Source organism: Columba livia, chromosome 1 (genome assembly GCF_036013475.1).
Source record: "Columba livia isolate bColLiv1 breed racing homer chromosome 1, bColLiv1.pat.W.v2, whole genome shotgun sequence".
Taxonomy (NCBI): domain Eukaryota; kingdom Metazoa; phylum Chordata; class Aves; order Columbiformes; family Columbidae; genus Columba; species Columba livia.
The window spans coordinates 91,446,633-91,471,671 of NC_088602.1; the positions used below are offsets into that span (position 1 = coordinate 91,446,633).

General features: G+C 43.6%; 1 protein-coding gene across 3 annotated transcripts in view; it reads left to right on the forward strand.

The window, feature by feature from the left end:
- EVA1C (eva-1 homolog C) overlaps window positions 1-24,239 on the forward strand; it is a 41,086-nt gene extending 16,847 nt beyond the window's left edge. For 2 of the 3 annotated variants that reach the window (XM_065066412.1, XM_065066420.1), the window contains exons 2-8: window positions 732-928; window positions 4,304-4,427; window positions 7,427-7,579; window positions 16,788-16,931; window positions 21,335-21,406; window positions 22,093-22,182; window positions 23,708-24,239. In XM_065066412.1, the coding sequence (XP_064922484.1) occupies window positions 732-928; window positions 4,304-4,427; window positions 7,427-7,579; window positions 16,788-16,931; window positions 21,335-21,406; window positions 22,093-22,182; window positions 23,708-24,096 (1,169 nt within the window). In that variant the 3' untranslated portion in view covers window positions 24,097-24,239. The remainder of the gene's footprint in view (window positions 1-731; window positions 929-4,303; window positions 4,428-7,426; window positions 7,580-16,787; window positions 16,932-21,334; window positions 21,407-22,092; window positions 22,183-23,707) is intronic. The other variant, XM_065066428.1, reaches the window with a different exon arrangement.
- The last annotated feature ends 800 nt before the right edge of the window (window positions 24,240-25,039 follow it).

The window sequence follows — 25,039 nt, forward strand, 5'->3', positions numbered from 1 at the left end:
CCATGACCTCTAAACTCGCCTCTTCTGCCTGAGCATACCCAACAGATCCCTATTTAACCACGCAGGCCTCCTGGCTCCCTTCCTTGACTTCCTGCATGTGGGCATGCTCTGATCCTGAGCTTGGAAGAAGCAATCCCTGAATGCCACCCAGCTATCTTGGGCCCCTTTACCTTCAAGCAGCCTTGCCCATGGGATTTCCCCCAGCAATTGCTTGAAAAGGCCGCTTATGGGCCACCTTTCCTCTGTTATCCCAGCATCTGATTCAGCGATACAGAGAGAATCACTTTTATTATCACTTGTGTGAAACACAACTGCCTAGGAGCCCAGAAGTGCAAAGCACCAGTTTAAGACAAGGTGTGAGGAGCACCTTAGCCAGCTGGATTGCAAGAGTCCAGCCCGCAAAACCAACTAATAGCCCTTCCAACCTCTGCAGCCATGACTGGCAGGGACCTGAGCCAATTTATTGTCTGTGAAATGACACCTCTGACGCGGTGCTGGTGCCAGAGTGCTGGTAGGGCTCTGACTCCCTGCTGTGCCAACTCTTGTTTTGCAGACCTGAGTGTTACTAGCGTGTAGAAGTTGACCCATTCACGGAACTATGTGGTGTGGCAGTGGGCCATACGGGTAACCTTGAATACAATGCCCTTTCCAGAGACTGATTGTGGTTTTCTTATTATCTAACGAGCTTGTCATTTCCTGTACTAGTTGTAACAGAGCTGAATATTTTCTAGGTTACCTAACCAAACTTCTGCAAAATCATACTGCCTATGCCTGCGATGGGGAACATTTGAGTCTTCACTGTCCTCGGCATTCAACAATAAGTATTCAGTCAGCATTTTATGGGCAAGACTACCACATGTGTAGTACTCAGGAGCCTGAAACCAGGATGACAGAACCCGTAAACTGTGTGGCACCCACCTCTTTGCAGGTATTGCACGTTGTAAAGGTTCTTAATGCACAGAATGTTTTTGATGGTTTCCATGCGGTGAGCTATGATGTGTGAGAACTGCAATTATTCACAGCATTGAATGAAATGACATCATGTCTGTGTCAGTTTACCATGAAAAGTATTAAAACTGAATGGATTTCTCTGGCCAGCAGGATGTTACCATAGGATTGTGAAAGCTTTGTGGATTGCCTTCTAGTTTAAAAAGTCTTGCTTTGGAAACCCTCTTCCCAAAGTTCTCTAGAATAATGAGTTCCCTTCTAATCAAGGGCTGGTCGTGACTGAGCAGACCAGTCTTAATCCGTCATATGGTCTCTCCTTGTCCCCAGGAGAGGGTACAAACATCTGATGGAGCTGGGTTACAAATCCACTGAGTAAGATGGCGTTCTGTTTGATGTTTGGCTTGTTCCATGTCTGTCTTCACTCATGAGAAAGGCACTGTGACAGCTAAACATCAAATCCCTCTGCAGATGGCTGAATTTCTGTGAATACATTATTTGTGTTGGTAATTTCCTATGGTTTGTCTTCTAGGCTCACTTAAGTGTAGCTTAAAATGATTTATACTTCAGAAATTATTACTTTCTGCTGTGGAGATTTTTGCAGCAAGACCTAGAAGGTCTGACTTACTGTTTTCAAAGGTTTGTTTCATCATAGTGAAAATGCCCAGTGTCAAGCCAAATTCAGTAAATCATTGCAAAAATGAGTAGTCAGTAGAATCTGTGCATGTTCTGTTGGTGAAGCTGTTATAAATGCTCTATGGAAGCTTTGATGAAGCTTGCAACATTGGTGCTTGCAGCCAACACATTGCTTCTTGACAACATGGAATATTTGTGGCCACCACTAGTGAGCTGAAGAGTTAAACAGAGTGCTTTGGTGGTCATATCCTCTCTCCAGAAACAATATGAGCTCAGTTTTCTAAATGTGCCTTGCCCTTACTATACTGCAACTTCTGAAGACGTGCCAGACATGACCTATGGGCCATGTGAAAGTACAGCTCCCTTCTAAAAACAGTAGGCCAGATGCATCCTTGATGTCATTTTACTGACTGCACTGAAGTGACACCAATGATTTGACCTTTGCGAGGTCTCTATGGGTAGTTTTTTCCCTTGAATATCGTAAACACAGCATGGAATAACTATTGTATAACCTATCATCGTCATTCAGGCACTGTCGCTGATCAAAGGCATGAAGGCATTTTGACGAGGCTATGAACGTGAGGGATACGAATGCTCTGCATGTCACGGAGTTCCGGTTCTGTCAAGGAGAAGAGGCACATCCTGTAAACTGATTTCTTAGAAAAGAGCACCAGTGATCTCATCCCTCCTCCCTTTTTTGGAACCACATCTGCAGTCTGCATAATTGGGCATGATGCTACCCTGCAGTTGGGAGGAAGCATAACAGGCATTTTTTACAGTGACCTCCTATTTAAAGGATCTCTGCGAAGTTAGATCTGTCTCGAGATATTAACAGCCCAGTGCTGTTTCAGTATGAGTATCGTTGTTTGCTTTTGTGGTCGCGTTTTTCTACAGCAACACGATAGAAAATGCAACTGCTCTTTACATTAAGTAGGAGACAATGCAAACAGATGCACAGGAGATGATTCAGCTCAGGTGCAAACAGAAGGTGACTCTGTAGGGCACAGCCATCTCCACTTGCTCAAGATGTAACTCTATTTCACTGGCCGGTTCCAGAATAATCCCAATTAAGGAGTTATTTGTTTGACTTCCAGCTCTGTAAGAGAAGAATTGACTGATAAAATTAAGTCCGCTGTGCTTTTCCTTCCCTTTTAAACTCTTTAGAGTGCACTTAATGCTCAAAAAGTGCTGGATGCAAGTCCTCCTCTACCAATGGGAACAAAAAGGCAAGAGTGTTACAGGATCACTGCAATGTGCTGCCAATGTGGGTGGTTTCTGCTCGGGAGGGATTGCTTCCAGGGATGACAGGAGAAATTCAGCCACTGCCAGCTTTTTCAGCCTGGAAACAAGAGTGCCGCTTGTGTTATCACAGTGGTAAACTTCAGATTTGGCCTTTAGGTATGACAGAGACCCCCTCTGCTGAGAAACAAGGCCAACATTCCCATAGATTTTACAAGAGTACCTAAAACTATCGGAGAATGATATAGTCACTGCTGTCAAGAGCAGGGTGACCCAGAGATAGCACCCTCCTTATCACAGTCTGCTGTGCTTTTAAACATCAAGAATCCTGGGCACAACAACACAGACTATCCAAAATACAGTGTGTAGAAAGCCCTCTCTAAACTGGGCTTTGAAGGTGATTAGGAATTTCGTAAGTATACTGCTGCATTTAAACTGGGGTTTTTTTAGGTGCTTTGGCTTGTGACTGTGTTAAGGTGGACTCAGAGTCATCTTGGGCAATGTCTTTGTATTTTCTGTAGCTACAGCTCTGAAACCACTGATGAAGTGGGAACGCTAATGTGAGCATTAGCAGTACTTAATCCTTTTGCTGGACTTGGAGAGGGTCCACATGACACTTGCATATAACACTACTGACTTTTTTATTGTCCTCCTCTGTTGCCACTCACAGTGAAACAAGTACAGTAAGAACCACGGTATATTGCTGGGCCAAAAACTCTGGGGTAGATATGGCCTTAGAACAGCATTTAAAAAAAAAAAAAAAGAAAAAAGACAAACAGGTTTAGGGTGGGTAGGTGCTTTTGTGCTATCTGATCAAACCAATTCTGAAATTTCTTCAAGTGGCAAATCAAGTAAATATCTGCAAGCAAGAAGTAAGTGCCCCTTAAGCAGGAGGTCCTACGTATGGCTTAAAGGTTGTGCTTAAGTGTCACTAAGCACACCAAGTCCTTAGAACTGTTTTAAGTGAAGATACTACAGAGCATGATCAGGTAAACTTAAGCAGATCAAGATGAAATGGTTAAAAAGACATCTTTTTGAGTTAGCATGCTTCACCCAAACATTGCATTCCCATAAATGTGCCTCAGGCATGTCAGCAAAGGGGCTGGGGACTGAGCATGTTCCCACTTGCTCTGGGTTCTGTATGGAGTCCCAAACATCACCAAGGTGGTGGTGGCACACAGCAAGATCTGGCTGACCCACTTGGGGCAGAGGGAAAAGTGACAAACGACAGCAAATTAGCAACATCCTAAGCCGCCATGGGCATCAGCCTGATGAATGTGTTCCCATAAACTTGTCCATGACTCAGAGTCCAGTAGAGATGTGGCCTAAATCCAATGATACAGATGTTTCTTACATGTTTAAAGTAAAAAAGTTGTGAAGGCATTATTTGTCTCCTGTATAGAACAAAGTGCAACTAATTGTCTCATTGGTGTATAGCTTCATACCTTGTTTTCAAGCCTGTCCTTTTTGCCCGTTGTTCTAGAAAGTACTGGATGAATGCCAAAACCTGAGATCCTGCCAACTCCTTGTCAATAGTCGGGTTTTTGGACCTGATCTGTGTCCAGGGACCACTAAATTCCTCCTTGTCTCCTTTAAATGCAAACCTAGTAAGTAATCCACATCAGGCAAATGTGTTTTTGTGTGTGTTTTGTTGTTTGTTTTTGTTAAAATGCCACTGCACGAGGCTTTGCATAAATGCATGTGAACTTTTGAGACTCTTAGATTAGTAGTGAATTGTTTTTTCTACTTTACCTTAGCACTTCATTGTGTTTGCAGCTTCATTGTGTGTACTGCCAATTTCTTGGCCAGTGTAGTTTGGCAGAGTCAGATGTCAGACATCAGACTAGAATGGAAAAATGTTTTGGAAATTGTTTTTAAAGAGCTGGCAATGATAATGTCATGTTAGAAAGATAGAGCTGAACAGCAAAAACAGGTGTTTGGGCTAAGGATCCAAATGATGAAGAGGATATCATAATAAGGAATATGCAAAAATGCTTAAGGAGGTAGGACCAAAGCTTTCAAGGATTCTCTGTTACTGCCTCCCATTTATAGAATAATGGCTGGAGGATACACATGCATGGCTAACTTTATCACAGAATTTCATTGTAGAATCACCTGTATTCTATACGGTCAATTGATGGTGATACGTAAAGGGACGCACCATGCCTCAAGGAGAATGCACTTTGTAAACATGAGAAAAGTGTAATCATCATGAGGTTTCATTTATTGGTGTTCTTTAATTGTTTTTCTTGTTGCTATTGTACATGAGAACAAGCCCCAGTAGCCCAGGGGCTCAGCTTTTTTTGGCAGCTAATCTGCAGTGTGGCTGAACTGGATCCCAAAGAAAATAGTTGGATGATGATTTATGGGTAGGTTCACCAGCCGACTCAGAAATACCATCCCACAACTAAAGAAGAAAGCACGAAGGAGATTTTCTTTAATCAGAGCATTAAGATAGGCGTCATTGGTGGAATAGGAAAAGGGGTGGCAAGCAAACTGAAGGGCCAGTTTATGCAGAGTATTGAAGTCAGAGCAGAGATACGGGAATGGGGTGGGCAGATGTTACCTTTGCCAAAGCACTGACACAAGAACTCCCAATGAGATTTACTGGGCCAATCATCAGGGAAAAGAAAAGAGCTGAAATTTAAAATTTTAATTATCTGTTTTATTACCTTAATAGTTTGTTGGGTTTTCTTCATGTTACAATTACTTCATGGTTAATAGTAGATGGATTTGAATATCATAGCTGTGTCTGTGTCATTAAAAATCTCTTTTTACTAATCAAAAGTGGATTGGCATCCTGTTTGTTACTTTCATAAACTGCTTAATATTTTTCCCACTGGAAATGAGCTACTTTGAATAAATAATCTTATCTGTGGTCTGAATTTTACAAAAGCTGGTCAAAAGTGTATTTAACAACAAGCGCTGCCTTTATAATTGAGAAATAGTCTGGTTCCAGTGCAAATTACATGATTTCATGTGACAGGAAATTTATATTTGTAGGTAAGATACCAATATTGTTATGCTTGGCTGTGGAAAAACATCCTTTCTCAGGAAATCACTTGAATATAACTTTATTTTACAGTCTCCTTGCCTTCAAATGCGCACTTAAGCAATTGCCTGAATCCCTTTGTTTTTCATGTATTTAGAACTATCGTTGCTGTATTTCTGCAGAAGTCTCTTGTATTCCTACCCCTGTCTTGTACCACTTGTGGGTTTGTTTTGTTGTCTGTATTTCCATGGCCTCTCCAGCAACCACAGGGCACAGCCGTACAGACACACAGCCCAGCTTCAAGCTGTCAGCCCTTGGGCCAGAGCCTCTGTTTTCTTGGCATGATCCCCATGGGTGTACGGTGCTTCTGCAGAAGTAACAACCTGCAGTAGGCCAAGTAGTTTTAAAAATCACTGGTTTTAGGCTTAAACTTGTGACTGCTGATGAGCTCAAATGGAAGAAACTGGACTATTACCAACAGCATTAACCCATTTTTTTAAAATCTGTTCTATTCTAGATGAAACAATAATGTTTTCTTTATTGAGTAGATAGGAGGTTTTTCTCTCTCCAGTTCCCCTAGCACCAACACTCACGTTCCACTCTCAGGGATACCACTCAGTAACAATAAGCTTTCCCTTTTCTCCTGCTCAGCTCAGGAACCTCCTTTTCCTGTTTTCACATTTTCGATGGACAAAAAAAATGGAGCAGAATAGACTCTTCTCCCTGGCCTTATCTTCAGTAAAAAGTTTTGCCACCATACCTACACCAGGAAGACTTGAGCACTAAAATGCTGCAAGCAGAGTGGCTCCTCAGGCCGGCAGGGAACCCCCTTGGCCAGATGGTGGATTTTAATGGGTTCCCTGAGAGGGATGAGCTGTGCTGTCTGGAGACCATCTCAGCAGCTTCCTCACCTCTGTGCCTGTGCCAGCCGAGAAAGGGAAGGGGTGTATTTTTCTCAGGCTCCTGATTCACATCGCCTTGTCAGCAAAAGCTTTCAAATGAGCCCGTGTGGGATAATCACACCCAGGGAAACCCACTGGTCTTGGTGGAGCCATGGAAATAGAGCTGGGAGGACTCTGTGTCTGAGGATACGCAGCCCGTCCCCGTGCCTTTGTGCCTCCCATTCTTCAGCGCTCGCTCAGTGCTGTGTGTGATGGCACGGGGTGATGGCAGCCCATCCCCATGATTGATGAGCGGTCAGAGGCTCTCGGCACTCCGGCGGGCATCTGAAGTAGGCACAGAATGCAACATTGTCCTGGGGAGAGACAAAAGGGAAGGAGGAGGCTTCTTCTGCTGAGCAGCGGTGGAAAGCAAGCCAGGAAATCAGGCGGGAAAGGGGGAGGCTGTTCCACTGGGAGAGGAGATTGGCAAAAATTAACTTTTTAATTCCTTTCAAAAAGGAGCCGGAGGCTTTAGGTAGTCGTATGGGAGCAATTCAGTTGGAGGAAACACTCCACTATGCTGTTGGCTTTGCCTCTGGTTGCAATAGTGCCAAGTATCACTTGCAACAGAACTTGCAGAAAAGCTGTTTTCTGTCATTCTGCTATTTGCTATTAACAGTCCAGCCGAGTAAATTACCTCACGCTACCATATTGTTGTTTGCTTCTATTTTAGCTGAATATAAAAGCAAATCAGCATGTGAAAACCAGGAACTGAAACTCCACTGTCAGGAGTCCAAGTTCCTTATCATCTACTCTGCCACCTATGGCAGATGGGCACATGAGGAGAACGTCTGCTCAAGAGAAGTGGAGCGCGTCCCCCCCTTTGGTATGTTTTTATGCTGTTGATAGACATTCTCTAAACAGGTGCACAGAGAAGGGGAGAAACAGATGGGGAGAAAACTTCAGGCACAAGGGCAATGGCATTTTGGAAGAGACAGCGGTTGAAACATGGAGAGATTATTTCTGGAAATCAAACAAATTGCCTAGTATGAGGGAGAAGCAAAGTAAGGAATGCAGACAAGTAATAAACTTTCGTATAGTTAATCAGTCCTTAGTATGGTTAACATCAAAAACTCTAGTTCTGTTGGCTGTCTTGAACTTAAGTGATGTTTACTAAATATCAGCTGTTGGCCTCTCTTCTTCCTCCGACTTCAGGCAATGATTAGGCAACCTGAGTGTCACAATACCTGGTCTTACTGTTACCTTCTTCTCTGATCTCTCTTTCTGCCAACTCTTCCTTGGCTTAAGTGCAGACTGTAAGGCTAGAGTCCGTAGGTCAACGTCCATTGCTTTAGATGCTGCTGTATGACCAGACTCCAAGACTGTGCATGTGTACTAGAAAACTGAATGTGCCTGGGACTTCCCCCTGGCACCAAGTCCATCAGGCAGTCATGTCCTCTTTATGAAGTATTAAACTCTTCCCTCCGAAGCAGGGTGACTGCACGCAGGCTGCCTCCTGGGGCTGCTCCCTGGTCTGTGCTACGTCCTCAGCTGTGATGAGGAGTTACTGGGAGGACGCTGTTGGCCCAAGCCAGATGAGTGCAGGGACCACATGTATCAGAGCGGAGCACTCTGTTGTGATGCCAGAAACATGCCCCTCTCACTGCTGATTTACTGATACAGGTGTATCCCAAAAGATATATTAATATATAATATTAATATCACTATATGAGTAGTTAATGTATAAACAATATATTAATGTTGCTATAATGTTAATATTACTTTGGTCAGACTCCGAACACTTTCAGGCACAGACTGTTTGCTTTTGAACAGATAAAAGAACCCAAAACATCCTAAGTAGTTGTATGGTCTACATTGATAACCAGTCATTGACTTCACTGTCTCAGATGGTGTATGATTAGTGACTTATGACTCACTTTCTGTCGCTAAATATGTAAATGTATAGTAGTATGTGGTTGTGAGGGTGCTTGATGCTTGTATAAATAGTATGTTCAGCGTTTGACACCAAAGGTATGAAGGTAAATGTTCATGCCATGGAGAAGGACATCACAGGATATGTGTGCTATTCAAATCCCTTAATACCAAACAGGGAAGGACTTATATAACTGATGCCAGCCCTGTGCAAAGGCTGACCTTTACTCCTAAGAAATATGCTTCAGGTGAAACATCTAAGAAGCATCTCTGAACATCAAGAAGAGACTGATAATTAGTCTTAAAAGCCACTTGTCTGCAAGCCAATGTTTCTATTTAGTTGTAGAGATATTAAAAATGTATTGGTTGAAAATTGCAATCTGGTCTTACACAAGAATCTATTTCAAATTGCCAGGTCTGTATTTCACACTGGCTGTCTTGTGTGGTGCTTCACACAGACTTCAGCTCTGCCTGGCTGTTCTGTGGAGAAAACATTTTTGCAAGTTTCTGACAGACCCATATGTCCTTCTTGATGGTGGCATTAGCATATGATGCAAGGCAGAGCAGAGATAGCTCAGTTGATCGAGAGAGGCTGCCATCGTACTTATTTCTTGTACTTCATTCACCTCTGGAGATCACTCACTTGCCTCTAATGGCAGCGCTTACAGTTCACAGATCAGAATACTGCAAGCTCCTCTGACTGGATAAAGTTTCCCAGTATAGAGAAAGAATTTGCAACAGCAACCAACTTGTCTGCAGCCCCCTGCATATGAGCCCTTCTTGAGCAACACCTTGGCTGTTGCTGGTTTTGTGTTCTATAAAGCGACCTGAAACTGTGGTAATAGGAGAGAGAGCATAAAACCTGAGACAAACACAAGGTGGATCTGTAGGAGGTAGATCCTTGTATAGATTTCCCATTACTTAAAGTGCTTGGCCTTTTCCCACATGGCGCCAGTAACCCTCTGCAGTGAGTATAATTTTCAAAAGCACGTGTGTAGCCTGGGAATACACATTCATTTATCGTAACAGACTTAGCGCTTGGGAGCCAAATCCAGTTGACTCCAGATCAATCCATCTCAAGCTTAAATCTTATTTATGTGGTTATTTAAGCACATATAGATGTGAGTAGTGCCTGTGTACCTTTCTCTAAGGGAAAGCAATGGTAATTTGAATGTCAACTTGATTTAAATGATTTGAGACAATTTAGAAAACTTACTTCAGCTGCTCTCCATTCTTGAATCAGAGCCCACATACACTTGTGTTTGCACCAAGAGCTAAATCTGCCCCAAGACACATTAAATTGTTGTTTCTACCCATGTTTGTGCATCTCATCCTAGATACAGAGCTTGAGCCTTTCCATTTCTTTCAGTGCATCACAGGGAAGCTGCGAGGTGGTTTTAGTACCATGCAGAAGAGAAGTTGTCTGTTGGTCCTAATGACATGTATAGGAACTCTCTGTTGAGCTTAAGAGTTTTGCATCTGTCCATACTGGATATGGCCCTTCTAGGAGTACTGGTTATTGAATTAATTAGATATTTCTCTAGATTTTGGTGACTCATGTTACATGTAATATAGCTCATGAGCAATTAATGACAAACAGCAGCTTTGAACTGAGACAGATGTATTCTGAATTATTACTTTGCTGTGAATAATCTGTCAAACTGGCTGACAGATTTTTGGAGCTTTGCCTCAAAGGAAACACAGAAAGACATAAAATTTCTTTAACATAAAGGCACTTCTCCATGTAGGAAATAGAGCATATAAATCCATCTCTGGTATTGGTGATATCTGTGTGGCCTCAGAGCACTTGTAGGATCCTGAGCCTCAGCTCAACATTTAACATGACTGCCTCCCTTTGGAACTAGTTTTCTGTGCTGGTTTCATAATGTAAATTCGGTGCCATTTTCAATACAGAGGAGGAAGAAAAGCAATGGCATAATGGTGTCCTCCCTGATAGATAAAGCCTTTACAGTAGACTTGTCCCTTGGTCTGATTAAGTCTCACGCTAGGCAGCAAAACAGCTTTAGCACGAGACAATGCCAACCAAACAGCCCATGCAGGATGGATTATGGAAACACACATTGAGGTCCCTGTTCTGATTTGGATAAAGGTAAGATTTGAATCTGGGTAAGGGTTTGAACTACTGGGCACAAGAAACTCTATACCATGTATCACAGTCGTAAGACAGCACTACTTCAGTCCCAAGACTGATATGTAATTATGCACGTAACTTGCACCCTTCGTTTCCAATGTCTCTTGCTTTGGTTAAAAATGACCAGAAACAAAAAGCTGTGCTTAGAACAACTTATCTTGTTCAATGCAGTTTGGGCAAGGGGGAGGATTGGTCAAAGAATGTGAAATTTCCATGTAAGGTCACCATGAAACATTTTTCCCATTTCTAACACTTTCACCATCAAACTGAAATATGGTGTTTTTACATGTCTCTGATCTTGCTCTCTGACTTGTCATCAGAGCCATTGATTACAATGAGTAGTCACCAGTGCCCACTTTAAAGGACAGTGCAGAACACTTGTCTGCAGGCATTTTAGGATATTTTGCCTTCGGGAGAAGTTTATTCTGCAGATTAAGCTCCTACTGTAAGTAGCAGAGTTCCCTGAAGCACAGGGAATTATTTCCATTATAAGATCATTGTATCTTCACAGGAGAATAAAAAACTCCTGCTTCTTCAGCTGTCCGAATGACTGGCACTGGTAAGACTGTACAGAATTTACAGAAAGTAGCTTCCCTGTTTTACTAAGATTATCAAAAACGTCACAAGAAAACTAAAACTTTTTTGGGTGCGGTTTGGTAGCAGACAGTTCTGCTTAGAGGAATCTATTGTGCCCAGTGCCAAAGCAGGAAACCCTAGCTGTTCTTGTGTGAGTTGTTGCTTTTTTCTGGCATATTATCTCTTTTCTATTTGTACTAACATGTGCACAAGGAAAGAGAAATTTATTGGCCAAAAGACGTTAGAGAGTTGTGCCAGAACAGGTTACTGCAGAGAGTACAAGGACGATTCAGGTCAACAAACACTACTCAAATCAGAAATTACTCCTGTTAATACATGAAAGTACTTGACAGAAGGCTCGGTAGCGGGTCACCTCTAGCTGCAACTTGCAAGCTAGGACGCTAAAATGTCCTTCCCAGAAATATCACCAGGATGCGCACTGGCTGGTCGGATGTGCCTTTCTTCCAGCACTAATGACCAGCAGACCCCTGAATTGCGTCTCTTCTCTGCTGGGAGGTTGGGTCCTTTCCAGCACAGCCCTCTCTTTCGCCTGTTCCCTCTTTCGCGAGCTTGAGAGGGGAGGTGGAGAATTCAGGCACTCATCACAGTTTGCACCAGGTACGACATAACCTGGGGCTGAGTTTTGTGCTAATCCCCTCTTTCTGGTGAAATGGCATTCAGCTAAGAAGAAAGGATGTTAGCAAGGCAAGAGAGATTTCCAAAATCCTGCAGGTTCCTTCCAGCCCAACAAGGCATCATGGTTTTGTTATATAAGAGTATTTTTGTGATACTGCGATTCCTTTTTTTTTTTTTTTTCCAATCAGTATTGTGGACAATTCAAAAGACCTACATCTCTTATTCCCTAACAGTGATTTAAAAGCTTCAATTTCAAGTTTCTTTTCCTAAGAGATGGATACTCGTCCTAGTGTGAGCCAGTCCCTTGTATACGTCTCTCGAGAGCAAATATAAATGAAGTAAAGGTACAAACAGCTATAGGCCAGTCTGGAAGTGCTTACACACAGCAGTTACTAGGTTCATGCTAACTATAGACTTCTAGGTGCCATAAAACACAAACTCTGTAAGCTGGCCCAAACTTAGGACGTGCTGGATATTGAAGTACAGACACTTCATGGAGCACTTAGTCAAAGTACACTTGGCACTTGAGTCTAAAATAAGCCAAGGATCTTCTGCCTGGGTATAAGCAGACCCAAATGGTGGAAAACAAAGCAATGAGCATTTGAACAGAGGGAATCTGGTTCCTGCTGTTGCCAGCGGGTGTGGAGCTCCACTTGTCTCTTGCCCTTGGTGTCTGTGCTGGCAGATGGATCCCCCACTCTGCGCATATGCATGTGCAAGAGGGAGAGAAAGACCAAGGGTTGTTTTGGTTTAGTTTTTTTTTTGTGCAAAATTCTTACAGACTGAATTCTGAACTCAGAGCCACTTGTAAATAAAACCAAGCAATGGGCTAATCTCATGCAGGCTTACAAGGGCCTCACAACAGGCACTACAGAGAGGGCCAGAGGGATGGTGCAGCTTTTCAGAGAGCCTTGGTGCTGTATTCACTTCCAAGGAATGGCCTCTGCTGGCAGTAAGTAGTATTTTTAGCATATTATACTGCCTTGTTTACTGACAGTACTTGGACCTGGAATATAAAGGTATCAGCACACTATTTGGAAGTGCTGAAACACTTCATAAGTGCTGCTGATCATATTGTGTGTTTTTGCTAGAATCCACAGTTCAAATGGCCCTTTTCTGATGCATAGGCAGGACCCTGTGTGCCATGCTCTTGCATAAATTACCATATTATTATGGTAACTTTCTTTAGGAGTCTGCAGCCTTAATTTGCTCTGAACTTCATAGTTTCCCCTTGTCAGTTCTTACCCCCAGAGCTGATACTTGGGCTCCACAAAGCACAAGCCATCCCAATTTGGTAGTGTGAAATCTCTGCTTTCAATTGATATTAAAAGCAAGCTCCTTATTCTTTTGCATGTAGGCACAGCCCGAAAAGCATAAAGCACCGTAAGTTGGGATGAAAGCAAGGAGCGGCCAGGCTCCAGTGACACATTTGTGGAGGGGCTCCTCTTTTGGGTGGCCTGGTCCTTCACTTTTTGTGTCATGCAGATCTACATTTGAGACACGTCCCCTACCCACCACGTCTTGAGTCTTGGCCTGTGCATAGTGATATGGGAGAAGGCGGCAATCAGTGCTGTCTGGACAGGGTATGACAGGACGCTGCTGGCAGAGCTTGGCATGAGATACTCAGACCAGCTCTGGCAGCTCCATCACCTGCAGGGTCTTGTGTAGCAGGGTGGAAAGACAAGGAGGGAAAGCTCCTGCTGTCTGCATTGAGAGCAGCTTTAAGAAGCCAAAGACAAATTGCTTCTCATTAAAGCCTGCCTAATTTATGGCATGTCATTTGCATGCCAAAACTTCCCTAAACAAAGCTAATTAGGGAGCTGAAAGAGCCTTTCCTCCAGAAACAAGGCTTTCTGCACTAACTGTTAAATAGCTGCAGTCAGATTGATAGTTTATTACTGCATTAAGAACCTCTTCTTGACATCCGTATTTCTGGGCCATCTATATAAGTGTCTGTTTCAAAAGACCCACCAACAGTCTTGATGTGTAGCAGGCAACTTTGGGAGGAAGGCATGAAAAACAAAGTGTTTTCCCAGCCACACATTGCTGCTTTTTCTATCACTGCTGGTGGGCGCCCCCAGCCTCCTAGCATGCCAGGAAAGTGCCTTTCAAGAGGCAGTTTATTTTAAACACGTGGTACCAATTTAGCAAGCCCCATGGCTCACTTAGATATTCAGAAAGAAGACACATGGCATATTTATGTTCATCTCCTGATTCATGGTTTCTTTGGGACCATTCAGTAGGACCATTCATTCATTTACTCAAAATGCAGCACTGACTGAATCCCCTCTTCATTCAGACCCTGCAATGAAGTGCTTGGCCAGAAGGAGGACAAGTTATTCCTAGTGCAAGCTCTGTGTTGCTGCAGCTGGATTGCTATTAGACCCCAAGCAAATTTGGCTGAAACTGGCTTGACCATCCCTTTGGCACACACTGATGCCTCTGACTTTGGTGCAGAGACGCTTCTGTAATGTCTGCTTGTGGGAGATTGTACAGATGAAGCTGCAGATGTTGGAAAAGTAGCCTTCGCTACCAAATACACAGAATTCCTCTGAGCTGAACTCATTGTTCAGCTGGCATCGTAGCTGCCAGGAAAGCTAGCGGGGAGATAACAAGGATGCACATAAACCTGAGAGAAAAAAATTGAACACTTTTTGACTGAATCACTAAAAGCCAAAATCTTGTTAGATGACAGGAAGCTGTTAAATATATTTTTGTTGTTGTTATAAATCTTTCCAGTTTGTTTGTGTGCTGTCCTGCAAAAGCAAGCCAGCCTTGCATTTGCTCACCTGTGACACCAGGCAAACCTTGGGAAGTTCTCCAAAAACTGGCCAAGAACCAGATAGAGGAGCCAAATCCAACATGAATATAGGTGATAAGGAGGTATTAACGCCCACAGAAACATGAGCAAACATCTACCAAAGGCAAAGTGAAACATGTATTCACTGTACCACTGAATTTGTGGAAAACCATTAGCAGAACAGCAGCCTGTCTCTTAAGACACTGTGAGTAGCTCAAAGGGCAGGAAATTTTGTAGAAAACATAGTTCAGTTTGCCAGATTGCTCTTGTGCTCCCAATCCATTCATTTATGAATCATCTGATATTTCCTCCTGATATTCTTTAGCTGTTTTCATACTTGCCAAAATAAGCTACTTGGCTGCCTCAAATGTCCACCCAAATAGATCCTTACTCATCTAAAATGGCCAGGGAGGGAAACAGCTGAGTTGCTTAGAACTACCCAATGGTTTGGGTCAGCCTTCCCTGCCTGCCCAGCAGCCTCCCAGGACACAGGGGCATCAGGATTGTAGGTCTCTGAAAAGACAAAGAGTTGTTCTCAAAAAAATCCATGTCCAAAGGTAACCTGCAAGCCCTTTGCCAAGCAGATAGATCAGCCCAGTATCTCCCAATGGCTGTGCTCAAGTATATTATTTATTTAGGGCTGGTGTCAGGGGATTAACTCTAAAAACATAAATGTGCCCAGTTTTCACATACTAAAGGTGAATATTCTTTGTGAGGAACTCCAGTCTCAGACTTTCCGTTCTTTCCAAACAAGACTGATTTGAGGAACATTTGGAGTGTCTTTGTGAGCACTATTTCTCCTTCCTCTGAAGAGGCACAAATAAGCTTCAGCAGTTGGAGGGTGACAAGGTGCCATGCTAATCTGGATTTTGTTATAGGAAGAAGGACTGGATTAATGCAGTATGTTGTCAGACCTCTATATTGTCCCTACCTCAGAAGACTAACATGAGAAATTTCTGTCAGAAAGTCACAAAATGCATGAGATATCGCTGACTGGAAGCAGACAGCTTCAGAAAAGCATTACTTACTCCACACTGTTTAGAAACCAAAAGCATGGCTTCTTTTTCCTTTGAGGCTTGGAGTTTAGCACATGGGAATAATGGGAATTCGATCACATCTATAGATATTATTTTTTTGAAGCAGATTTTTAAAGTTTGTCTGATGCACACACTCTCCCACTCAAATAATTGTAGCGTCACTGTAAAATCCTGGCAATCAAATTTTATTATTTTATAAATTGCGGTCAAAGACGTAAATCTTGAATAAGAAAATCCCAGCTCCAAGTGTAGGTGTTAGCAAGGCAGGTTTTCGCACACGGCACATGCTTCTTGCTCAGTCCACAGGGAGAGGTTCAGCAGTCTGGAGTCTCTTCATCTGCACAAAATTGGGGTAGTTTAGGCTGCTTTGAAAATGTTGTAGGTTACCTCATGTAATGAGGGCATGAAGGCAGTGCAGTGTAGATGCCATTGAGATTGCTTCAGGCAGGCAAACTTGGCTTGTGGTGGTAGCCTTACCAGAACAGCCTGGAATTTGGTATGGGAGGAAGAAGCCAAATGCTTCCCTGGTTAAATATTGAGCCCAATTTGACTTTTTCACCAGTACAGAATGGCTCCTACCAGCAAGAGGCATAGAAAAACAAAAGCTACATTTAATACACGGAACTTCACTGTAGCCCCAGCTGTTGTGACACACAAAAATTGATCTCACCTGACTTGAACCGAATTTAATCATTCTGTCAAATCATCTCAATAACCCAGGGACCAAGAGAAAGATCTGCAAACAGGATTGCATCTCCCTTTATTTGCACACTCATCTTGAGATGGAATAGATGGAGAGCTTCCTTGCATTGACAAATCTCAATATTTAATTCTGAAATCCTGCTTAGGCAAACATATGCCTGAAGTCAATAGCAGATTTGTATCTCTAGTCGTGCATGTAGCAGCTATCATTTCTAATAACGTCAGTGTTGTATGTTTATGCGATGTATTTTTCTTTCAGACTGTTTGTCTTACACAGCACTAGAAGTTTTATCAAAAAGGTGTTACGGGAAACAGAGATGCAAAATCCTTGTCACTAGCCGGGATTTTGGAAGTCCATGCCTACCTGGAGTGACAAAATACCTCAACGTCAGCTATGCATGTGGTAAGAGCAAATGCGCAGTCGTTTTAAAGCTGTCTTTCTGCTTGCAAAGCAAACCAGTGCCAAATGGTGCACACATATGGGGATAGACACACACACACACAAAGGCTTCCTGAATCTCCCTTTCCTTTTAGCCTAGGAAGTTTGTGACATAGCCATACAAGAACAACCAAATATGCAAACAATCCACGCCTAATGTAAACTTGGGCAGTAAGGGGATTTTTTTTCCCATAAAAATGCAACTGACAATAAAATATAAAGTATGTGTTTTAATATTTTGAGAAATGCTATCAAAATAAGAGTCTGTTCTACAGAATTCATCTGCAGCAGAACTAGGAAAAATAACCTGGTATTGACTGCCACCAGTGCAGGTAAAGCAGCCCAGCATAATTGAAGTACTGTGTGCAAGCCCAGTCCTGAAACTTGATTCACCTGAGCACACCTACAGCCTTCAGCCTTGCAGAGGGATTTCCTTTCTCATGGGCAGAGTCCCACGAAAAGTAAAGGCCTGAGGCTATACATGCCCTGCAGGACTGAAACCTACGTCAGCTCATTCTTCAGACAAGTGGGAACAGTTTTCTGTATACTTTACCATAGACTAATATATTTACATCAGGACAAAGCAGAATTCCCTGAAGTGCTTTTTCTCAAAAGTCAAGGCCATGGGACAGAAAAGTGTAATCTCAATAAAGGTGAGAGAAAAGGGGTTGCAGAACTTCAGTGTGGTGCCTTATTTTGGCATTGCACGTTTTTAGGAATGGCTGCGCGTTTCCTCAGGTTCTGCTTTCTGCTGCTGGCTGTGGGGTGGAAGCGTGAGGGTTGGGGTGATTGTCTCTCTCACAAATCTGCTTCAGCCAGACGATGCGGTGAAAGCTTTTTCACGCAGTTACCACTCTGCTCACCATGCGCTGTTTGGAAAGCTGCCTGCCCTGCTCCTTTCTGGCTCTTTTTCTGGTCCGCAGGGAGTCACAGCAGTAGGTCCGTGGGGACAGATCAGAGAGACCTTTCGCAGCATCTCTGGCGAATAGTGGTCAAAGGGCACAGGTTATCTGAGACGTGCTTTTGGGAACAGCAGTGTAGGATTGTTTACCAGATCACCGTGTACCTGAAGATCAGAGGAAAATCAGCCCTGGCTGCTTCCTTGCTGGCATGAGAGATTTTCAGCCTCCCCATGAGTTAGTTGTCAGGTGAGAGGCACTGCAGTAATTCAGCTTTATGTTGTTGAAGAGACCTGGAGATCTGTCTTTGCACTGATATGTTACGATACTGCACAGTTACCTTCATGCTGTAGTAACTTTATGAATGAGTTAATGGAATTTTCTTTAATTAGAGTAAGGATGATTATAACAAACCATTCTTTCTTACACATCTGTTTACTAGAAAACCAGTGTATGTTTGTTTGCAGTGAGGTTATGCATTCTGTTATTTAGTGAAGTGGTTTTGCAAAAACACATGGGTAATAAATAGTGTTCTTGTGTGTTACTGGCACATTTTGAAGTCGTCTTCTTCTGCCAGATCCTACTGAGCTGTGCAATCTGAAGCACTAGCCAATTATTTGCAGGTCTAATTATTTCACAGATTATCTAGTGAACATGGGAAGAGTTTGGCCATATTCCAGAATAACATTTTATATTCTTTTCCCTCACTAGAACATCTCTGCTAACCAACCTGATGCTTCCCAAGATAAGGTAAATAGGCCTCCCCCTGAAGTGACAGGAGCACAACAGAGCAGACCACATTCTCTGAGGTCTGTGCCACATTTGAAAGTATTTCCATCTTGGTCAGGAATGTCAAAAAAAATCATACTCCCCACCTCAGTGGTCAGCAACTGTTTAGGGCTGGTTTGCCTGGTTGCATTTCTATTTTTGCAGTTAGTTCCTGCTAGAAGAAACTTCACAGGAGCCAGGAGGTGCTGGTTTCTTGCAGGCTCAGTGCTCCTGATGACCTGCTCAGCATCATCTCATGTTTGCATGAGGTGACATCTTCCTGGCTCTTGCTGAGGCTGGACATCAGGAGCCTGTATCTGCACTCCTTGGATGCCACTCAAAATCCGTCTGTGGGTGCCTTTGGCAGCTCTCCGTAGGTGACTGCCTCCAACCCTACTTGACAAAGTAGAGCTGGCACAAGTTGTAGCACAGATGTGATTATCTTGATAAAAATTCCTCATGGTAGTAGCAGTTACTCTGTTCAGCGACCTGATGCAGCCTGTGCTAGTTAAAGTCCTCGTGTCTGAAACGAAGCCATAACAAATACGTGCAGTCAAGGCCCTTTTTTGTCCATGCTGTTTTGAACTGAGCATCCCCCTACAGCAAGTATTTGAATGGTGTATTAAATAGCTGTTCAAACGTTATGGGAAGACATGGGGAAAGGATTCAGTCCCGTAGCAAGCAAAGCCCTGGGAGGGGAGCAGGAAGAGCATCAGCACAGTGAAGGAGCCCCTGGTGGGCACCAGGCCATGCGACAGAAGCTTCAGGTCACACAAAGGCTCTGGGTCTGGTGTGTCCTCCCAGGATGTCGTTCATAACACACGCACATTATCATAACAACCAGGCCTGCAAATTCAAAGTGCGGTCTGAACACAAACCAACCTGCTCACTGTCTGCCTCATGCACCAACAAAAGCGCTCTGCTGCTGGAAAACGGTTCAGAATTCTGATGAGGTACAAGCCAAAATAGAAATGAGCTCATTCTCCCCTATCTCTGTTGGCCTTCTTTTGCAAACAGGAGCTAAGAGTCCCAGAAAAATTCCTTCATCAGGAAAGGACTTTGAGCCCACACACAAAGAAAAGTTCTGTTCAGAAAGAGTGCTATTTTTAGTTGTTTTTCAAAGGCAAACCATGCTAAGCCCCAAACCTCAGTCTCTTCTGTTCCATTTAACTTTCCCTAATGCTACTTCTTGGTAAATGTTTCTATGTGGGATAGAGGTGAGCTTCATACTTGACATTTCTTCCTTTTCCTCCCCCTTCACATCAGCCTGAAAATCAGTCAGTCTTCCTTCACGTAGTACAGGGAACAGGTGCCAAGATCTGGGTATCTGAAAGGCCCATTCATCTAACACAGAATATGTGAACTCTCGATGTTTGCATGATGCACCTGCTTTTAGCTCTTTTAATTATTTGAAGAAGAGTGTGAAAACTTATCAGGAGAAAAAAATTAATGAAGTGAGAAGGGCACAACCCACTCCCACACAGTGCATCTCATCCCGTCCTGAGCACCTTGCCCCCCAGTGACCATTTGTCTCAGAGGATGTGCAGACATTTCTCTAAGAATAAACATTTTTCTGAGAATTCCAGTGAACTATCTTCATTGAAAAACAGTCTCTAGACACAGTTTAGTCCAGTTGTTGGCCAATATTGTCTCCTATGCACCGGTTGGCACATCCCTCATGGGATAAAAAAAAAAGGGGGGGGGGCCGAAACCAATGGGGCAGATCCCTGCATTGTGTGCAGCTGCACTGATGTTCTGGAGCTCCAGGTGGCCCAGGGCCTGGTGTGTGAATCCAGAGCTGCCCTTACTGGCCTCTGGCAGGAGATGACAGCATTCAGTGTCTGTTCCTTTGGTGTTTTGCTGGTCTTTAGGTGAATATTACTAGCCTTCTCCCTGTGCATCCCATCCCTCACGCTCACTCTTGCCAGCCACACTTGCCTTTTTCTCCCTTCCCTGCTCACCTCACCTTCCTTCCAGTCTTCTTCCCAGTTACTTTATTCCCTTTTCCACCTCCTTTCCCTTCCCACCGCCGCTAACCCTGCGAGCAGCGTGCTCTTTGCCACCATCCTGTGCAATCTGCTCTGGGTGAACCTGCTTTAGCAGTTGGGTTGGACTAGATGATCTCCAGAGGTCCCTTCCAACCCCAACCATTCTGTGACTCTGTGATCCTGTGCCGCAGCATCCTAGTGCTGTGCCTCCTGGTGCTCCAGATCTGTACGGGCTGGTGGAGGGAGGAGGACATGTCACTTAGCACAGCCCCTCTTCTGGGGCATTTGCCAGCCGTCATGGTTCGAGGACAACTGGGTTAGTAAAAGTCAAGGTGACCCAGCAGCAGCCCCAGCCAGGGCTGGTAGGGTGGGATAAGCAGCACAGCTCTGCCTGGGGCTGCACCACGCACCACCTCTGCAAACACTCCTGGATTTCGGGCACAAGGCAGCATCTCTGCGCCACCGAGGAAGCTCAGGCCGGCTGCAGCACCGGGCCAGGCTCACACACCGGCAGGGCTGGTATTTGCCCTCGCTGGCTCCAGGCACAGCTGCCCACTCTGATTTCTGAGCAGTGGAGCCACCTGCTCCAATCCCCTCAGTACCACCATCAGAAACGCAGTTAATAAACCCAGGGTTGACAGTGGGGTTGGTAATTAACTGGGAATCTGGTTCCTAAAACTGACAGTAAACAATTTGTCTTTCATCTTTTCAGTTCCTAAACTTATCCTCACAGCTGTCAACCCCCTGGTCACTGATAGTAAGTCTTCTGTCAAACAGAATGATGGTACGTACTATCAAAAAAATATGGTTTGCTGCTTTCCTTTGTCTTTGATTGAAATAGGACTTGTTCCCACTGCAGAGCTTGGTCTGAGGGACATGGGACAAGGTAATGGAAACCCTGCTGAAATAGCTGCTGTCACAGCACCACTTCAAAACAAGTGACCCCTCCAGAACTACCCATAACTAGCGTGCTGTCTGCTAACCTTGATTGAACCATGGAAAGAGTAACAATGACACTATAATTGTTTCAGGGTTAGGACTCTATTAAGAGTTATGCCAACACCTACTCTTCTAAAGACAAACAAAATTAATGATGTGGCTGCCGCATATTTGTTGTCATCAATAACAGGAGTGTCCTGCTGGGAAGTCCACTTGAGAGCTGTGAAGCTCAATGAAGTAAAATTATTTCAGAAATCTTAATGGGAATAGGCAAGGGCTTTCATTTGGTAATAGATTCTTTTAAATGAATTTGCCATTTTCTAGATATTCAATATTTTCAATATATTTCAATATTTATTTTATTTATCAACCATTGTTCGGTCTAATGTTCCGCAAGGTTCCTACCGCACAGCACTACCCTGCCTGTGTTTTAGGTGTGCTTGCTAGTTTAAAAGTTATTAGGAGAATATCAGTTCAGTAGCTTCGTCATCTATGATGTGATTTAATGTGCTTTACCACCTTGTGTCACAGGTGTCGACCTTGATCCAAAGGAATCAAGACTTCCAAAGAAAGATGGAATTTTTGTTAGCAGCTCCTTGGCTACGTTTGCATACATTAGAGGTAGGAAAATGAGGCTGAGATTGTTTGGTTCGTTAGGTGGTGGCATTTGGGGAAAAGGGAGGATCACTTCAGAAGGTCATGACTGGTAATCCCATGTTTATAGTAATGGTATTATTACAATATAATCATGGTCTTGCAGATGGGACAATCGCAGCATAATTGATATTTATAGAATATTTTCCATCTTGAAGGAGCCAAACTCTTTTAGACACTGCAGCCAAGAGTTTTTTTTAATGAGTATTTTTAATGGGGACTGTCGGTTGCTCAGTTTTTTTGGAAACCTGGTCCTGATCTGGGAGCAATGCTGGAGACATCCATTTTAGGAAATGTTGGTTTGCATGCATATGAGGATCACTGAGGGGCATTTAAAAAAAAAACCAAAAACAAAAAGCAAACCACACACGCGCACAACAACAACAACAAAAACAAAAAAAAACAAACAACAACAACCAAAAAAACCACCAAACCCAGCCATCTCTGGTATGGGACGTGGCAGGTTTTGTGACTTAGCAGCACTAAGGCAAATTTTGTTCAGGCAGATAAATTTGTGATCCGCAGATCTCTAACACCATAGGAGAAGTCACAAATTTTAGAAGTGAGCAAAGGCTGATGTTGAGAAATGAACGGGCTGCCCATAGAGGTTGTGGAGTCTCCTTCTCTGGAGACATTCAAGACCCATCTGGACACATTCCTGTGCGATCTGCTCTGGGTGAACCTGCTTTGGCAGATGGGTTGGACTGGATGATCTCCAGAGGTCCCTTCCAGCCCCAACCATTCTGTGATTCTGGAGTGAAGACTGCTACTCTTCTAGAAAATGGCAAGAACCACGCAGCTGTTGAGCGTCATCCCACAGCCTTTGCAGGGCTTCCCCCACCAGCAACAACAGGCGGCCGCAACCTGGCGGCACAGCGAGACAGGCTGTCCTCAAACCCCCAGACCCCACCACCCTTGAGACCTCCCAGCAACACCCCCAGCAGCCAGGGCCGGATTTCACAACCCATCCAGAAAGGCCGTTTCCACATCTCTCTTACTTGTTGCTGTACTGAGAAGTGATCTCTGACTGTCTCAAGGAGTTAAAACACTGCCTACCCAGCCTGGGCCTAGAGATGCTGCCGTAGCTTCGCAGAGCCCAGAGTTGCTTTTCCCATGCCCCCTCTTCACAAGGGTAAGGCCCATTTTGGCAGGATGGCTGGGAAAAAAAAAGGATATGCTTCTGGTAGCTGGTTGAGAATGCTAGGAAGCTGCTAATAAAAAGACAGGACAATGTTGTTATTTTATAATGTTATTAAGAGGCTGGGATTTTTGCACAGTAATTGGAAGAGGCAGGGATGGCAGTGTTCAAACTGCAAGTGCAGGGTGGTTTCAGGGCATGACAGAACAAGCCTCCTCCCCTGACCCCCCCAAGCACCCCCGCATCGTTATGGCTGCGTAACACGGGGTGCTTTGGAAATGGGAGCTAACTCTCATTGTAGCTGGGCTTTGGCAGAGTTTGTAAAGTGTTTAAGCACTGGCTTTCTGATTTCAGATCACCTTGAAAGAGCCGCTCTCCTCTTTGTGTCCAGCGTTTGTGTGGGATTAATCTTCACGCTGTGTGCTTTGGTGATCCGCGTGTCGTGCTCGAGTGACTTCCAGAAATTGCACAGGAAGAAGGATCAGTTAGTGCCAGAAAGTGACAGAGTGTACGAGAACAGTGAAAATGAGGAGGAGGAGGAAGATTCCTCTGATTTGGATGCCCAGGATGAGATAACGGGACTTTACAGACCTTCTTACTCAGGTTATAATTCAGCAGCGGCAGCAGAATTGGCTGAAAGGATAGAGCGCAGGGAGCAAATAATGCAAGAAATTTGGATGAACAGTGGTTTGGATATGACACCTCCTAGAAATATGAATACATTTTATATTAATGAACAATAAATGGCTTATTTTGGATGATGCCTTAGCTCTTTTTTTAAAAAAAAAGAAATGTACCTTCTGTGAAGGAGCGTTTGTATGAGTGCATATAATTATTTGTAAAGTAAGAAGAAATATATGCAATAAAAGGAGAGTTTCAAACCCTTGACCGTCTATAAATAATTTGTTGAAAAACATGTTTACCAGCTTTCATAGTTTAAAGCTAAGTTATGGATTACTTTTCATTGTAATTTGGGACCAATTGCCATATGCAGGTTAAGGAATATTAAAACAGGACAAAAATATTTAAGCAGCATAACACGGAGAAACATCTGTATTAGGACATGGCACTTGTCACCAGTTAGTGTGTTGCGGCTCATAAATTATATGAGAATATGCTCTGTTGATGAGAAATATGAATATTATTAATAGAGTGAGCAGGACAAAGTGAAGTTAAACAAACGTTCTTGAAGATTTTCTGGTGTTTTATTAACCAAACCATTCCCCAATAAATCCCTTTCCTCTGGTAACAGTGATCTTGATTCCAAGGGGGTTAAATTCTGCTTCCTTGAGTCCAGCTGATGCAATTGCTTAGAAGACAGACGTGAAAGAAGGGTCCCTCTGGGCTGTGAAGTCTGGAAACTGAACTGCAAAGAAGTGCCTAGTATTACAGTGAAAATGTTCAGGGTTTGAGAATTAGTTTCCTTAGTAGCAGTCCTCTGGATGTTAACTGCACCTGAAGTCAGGCACACTTCAGTGTGCAGAGATTTCACAATACCTCTTGGCGTCTACAGCTGCTGCTTTAAAGCGCACAACCAAGAGTTGGCCAGCCCATCGCTGCGGCATGGACATAAAGGCAAAAATCAATCTGCATTCGAGACCTTCAGTACCCTCTTGTTAAGGAAAAGGTCACCATTCAAGCACCAGAGGATACCTGCCTGAGATGCAATCCTGCTGCTATCCATGC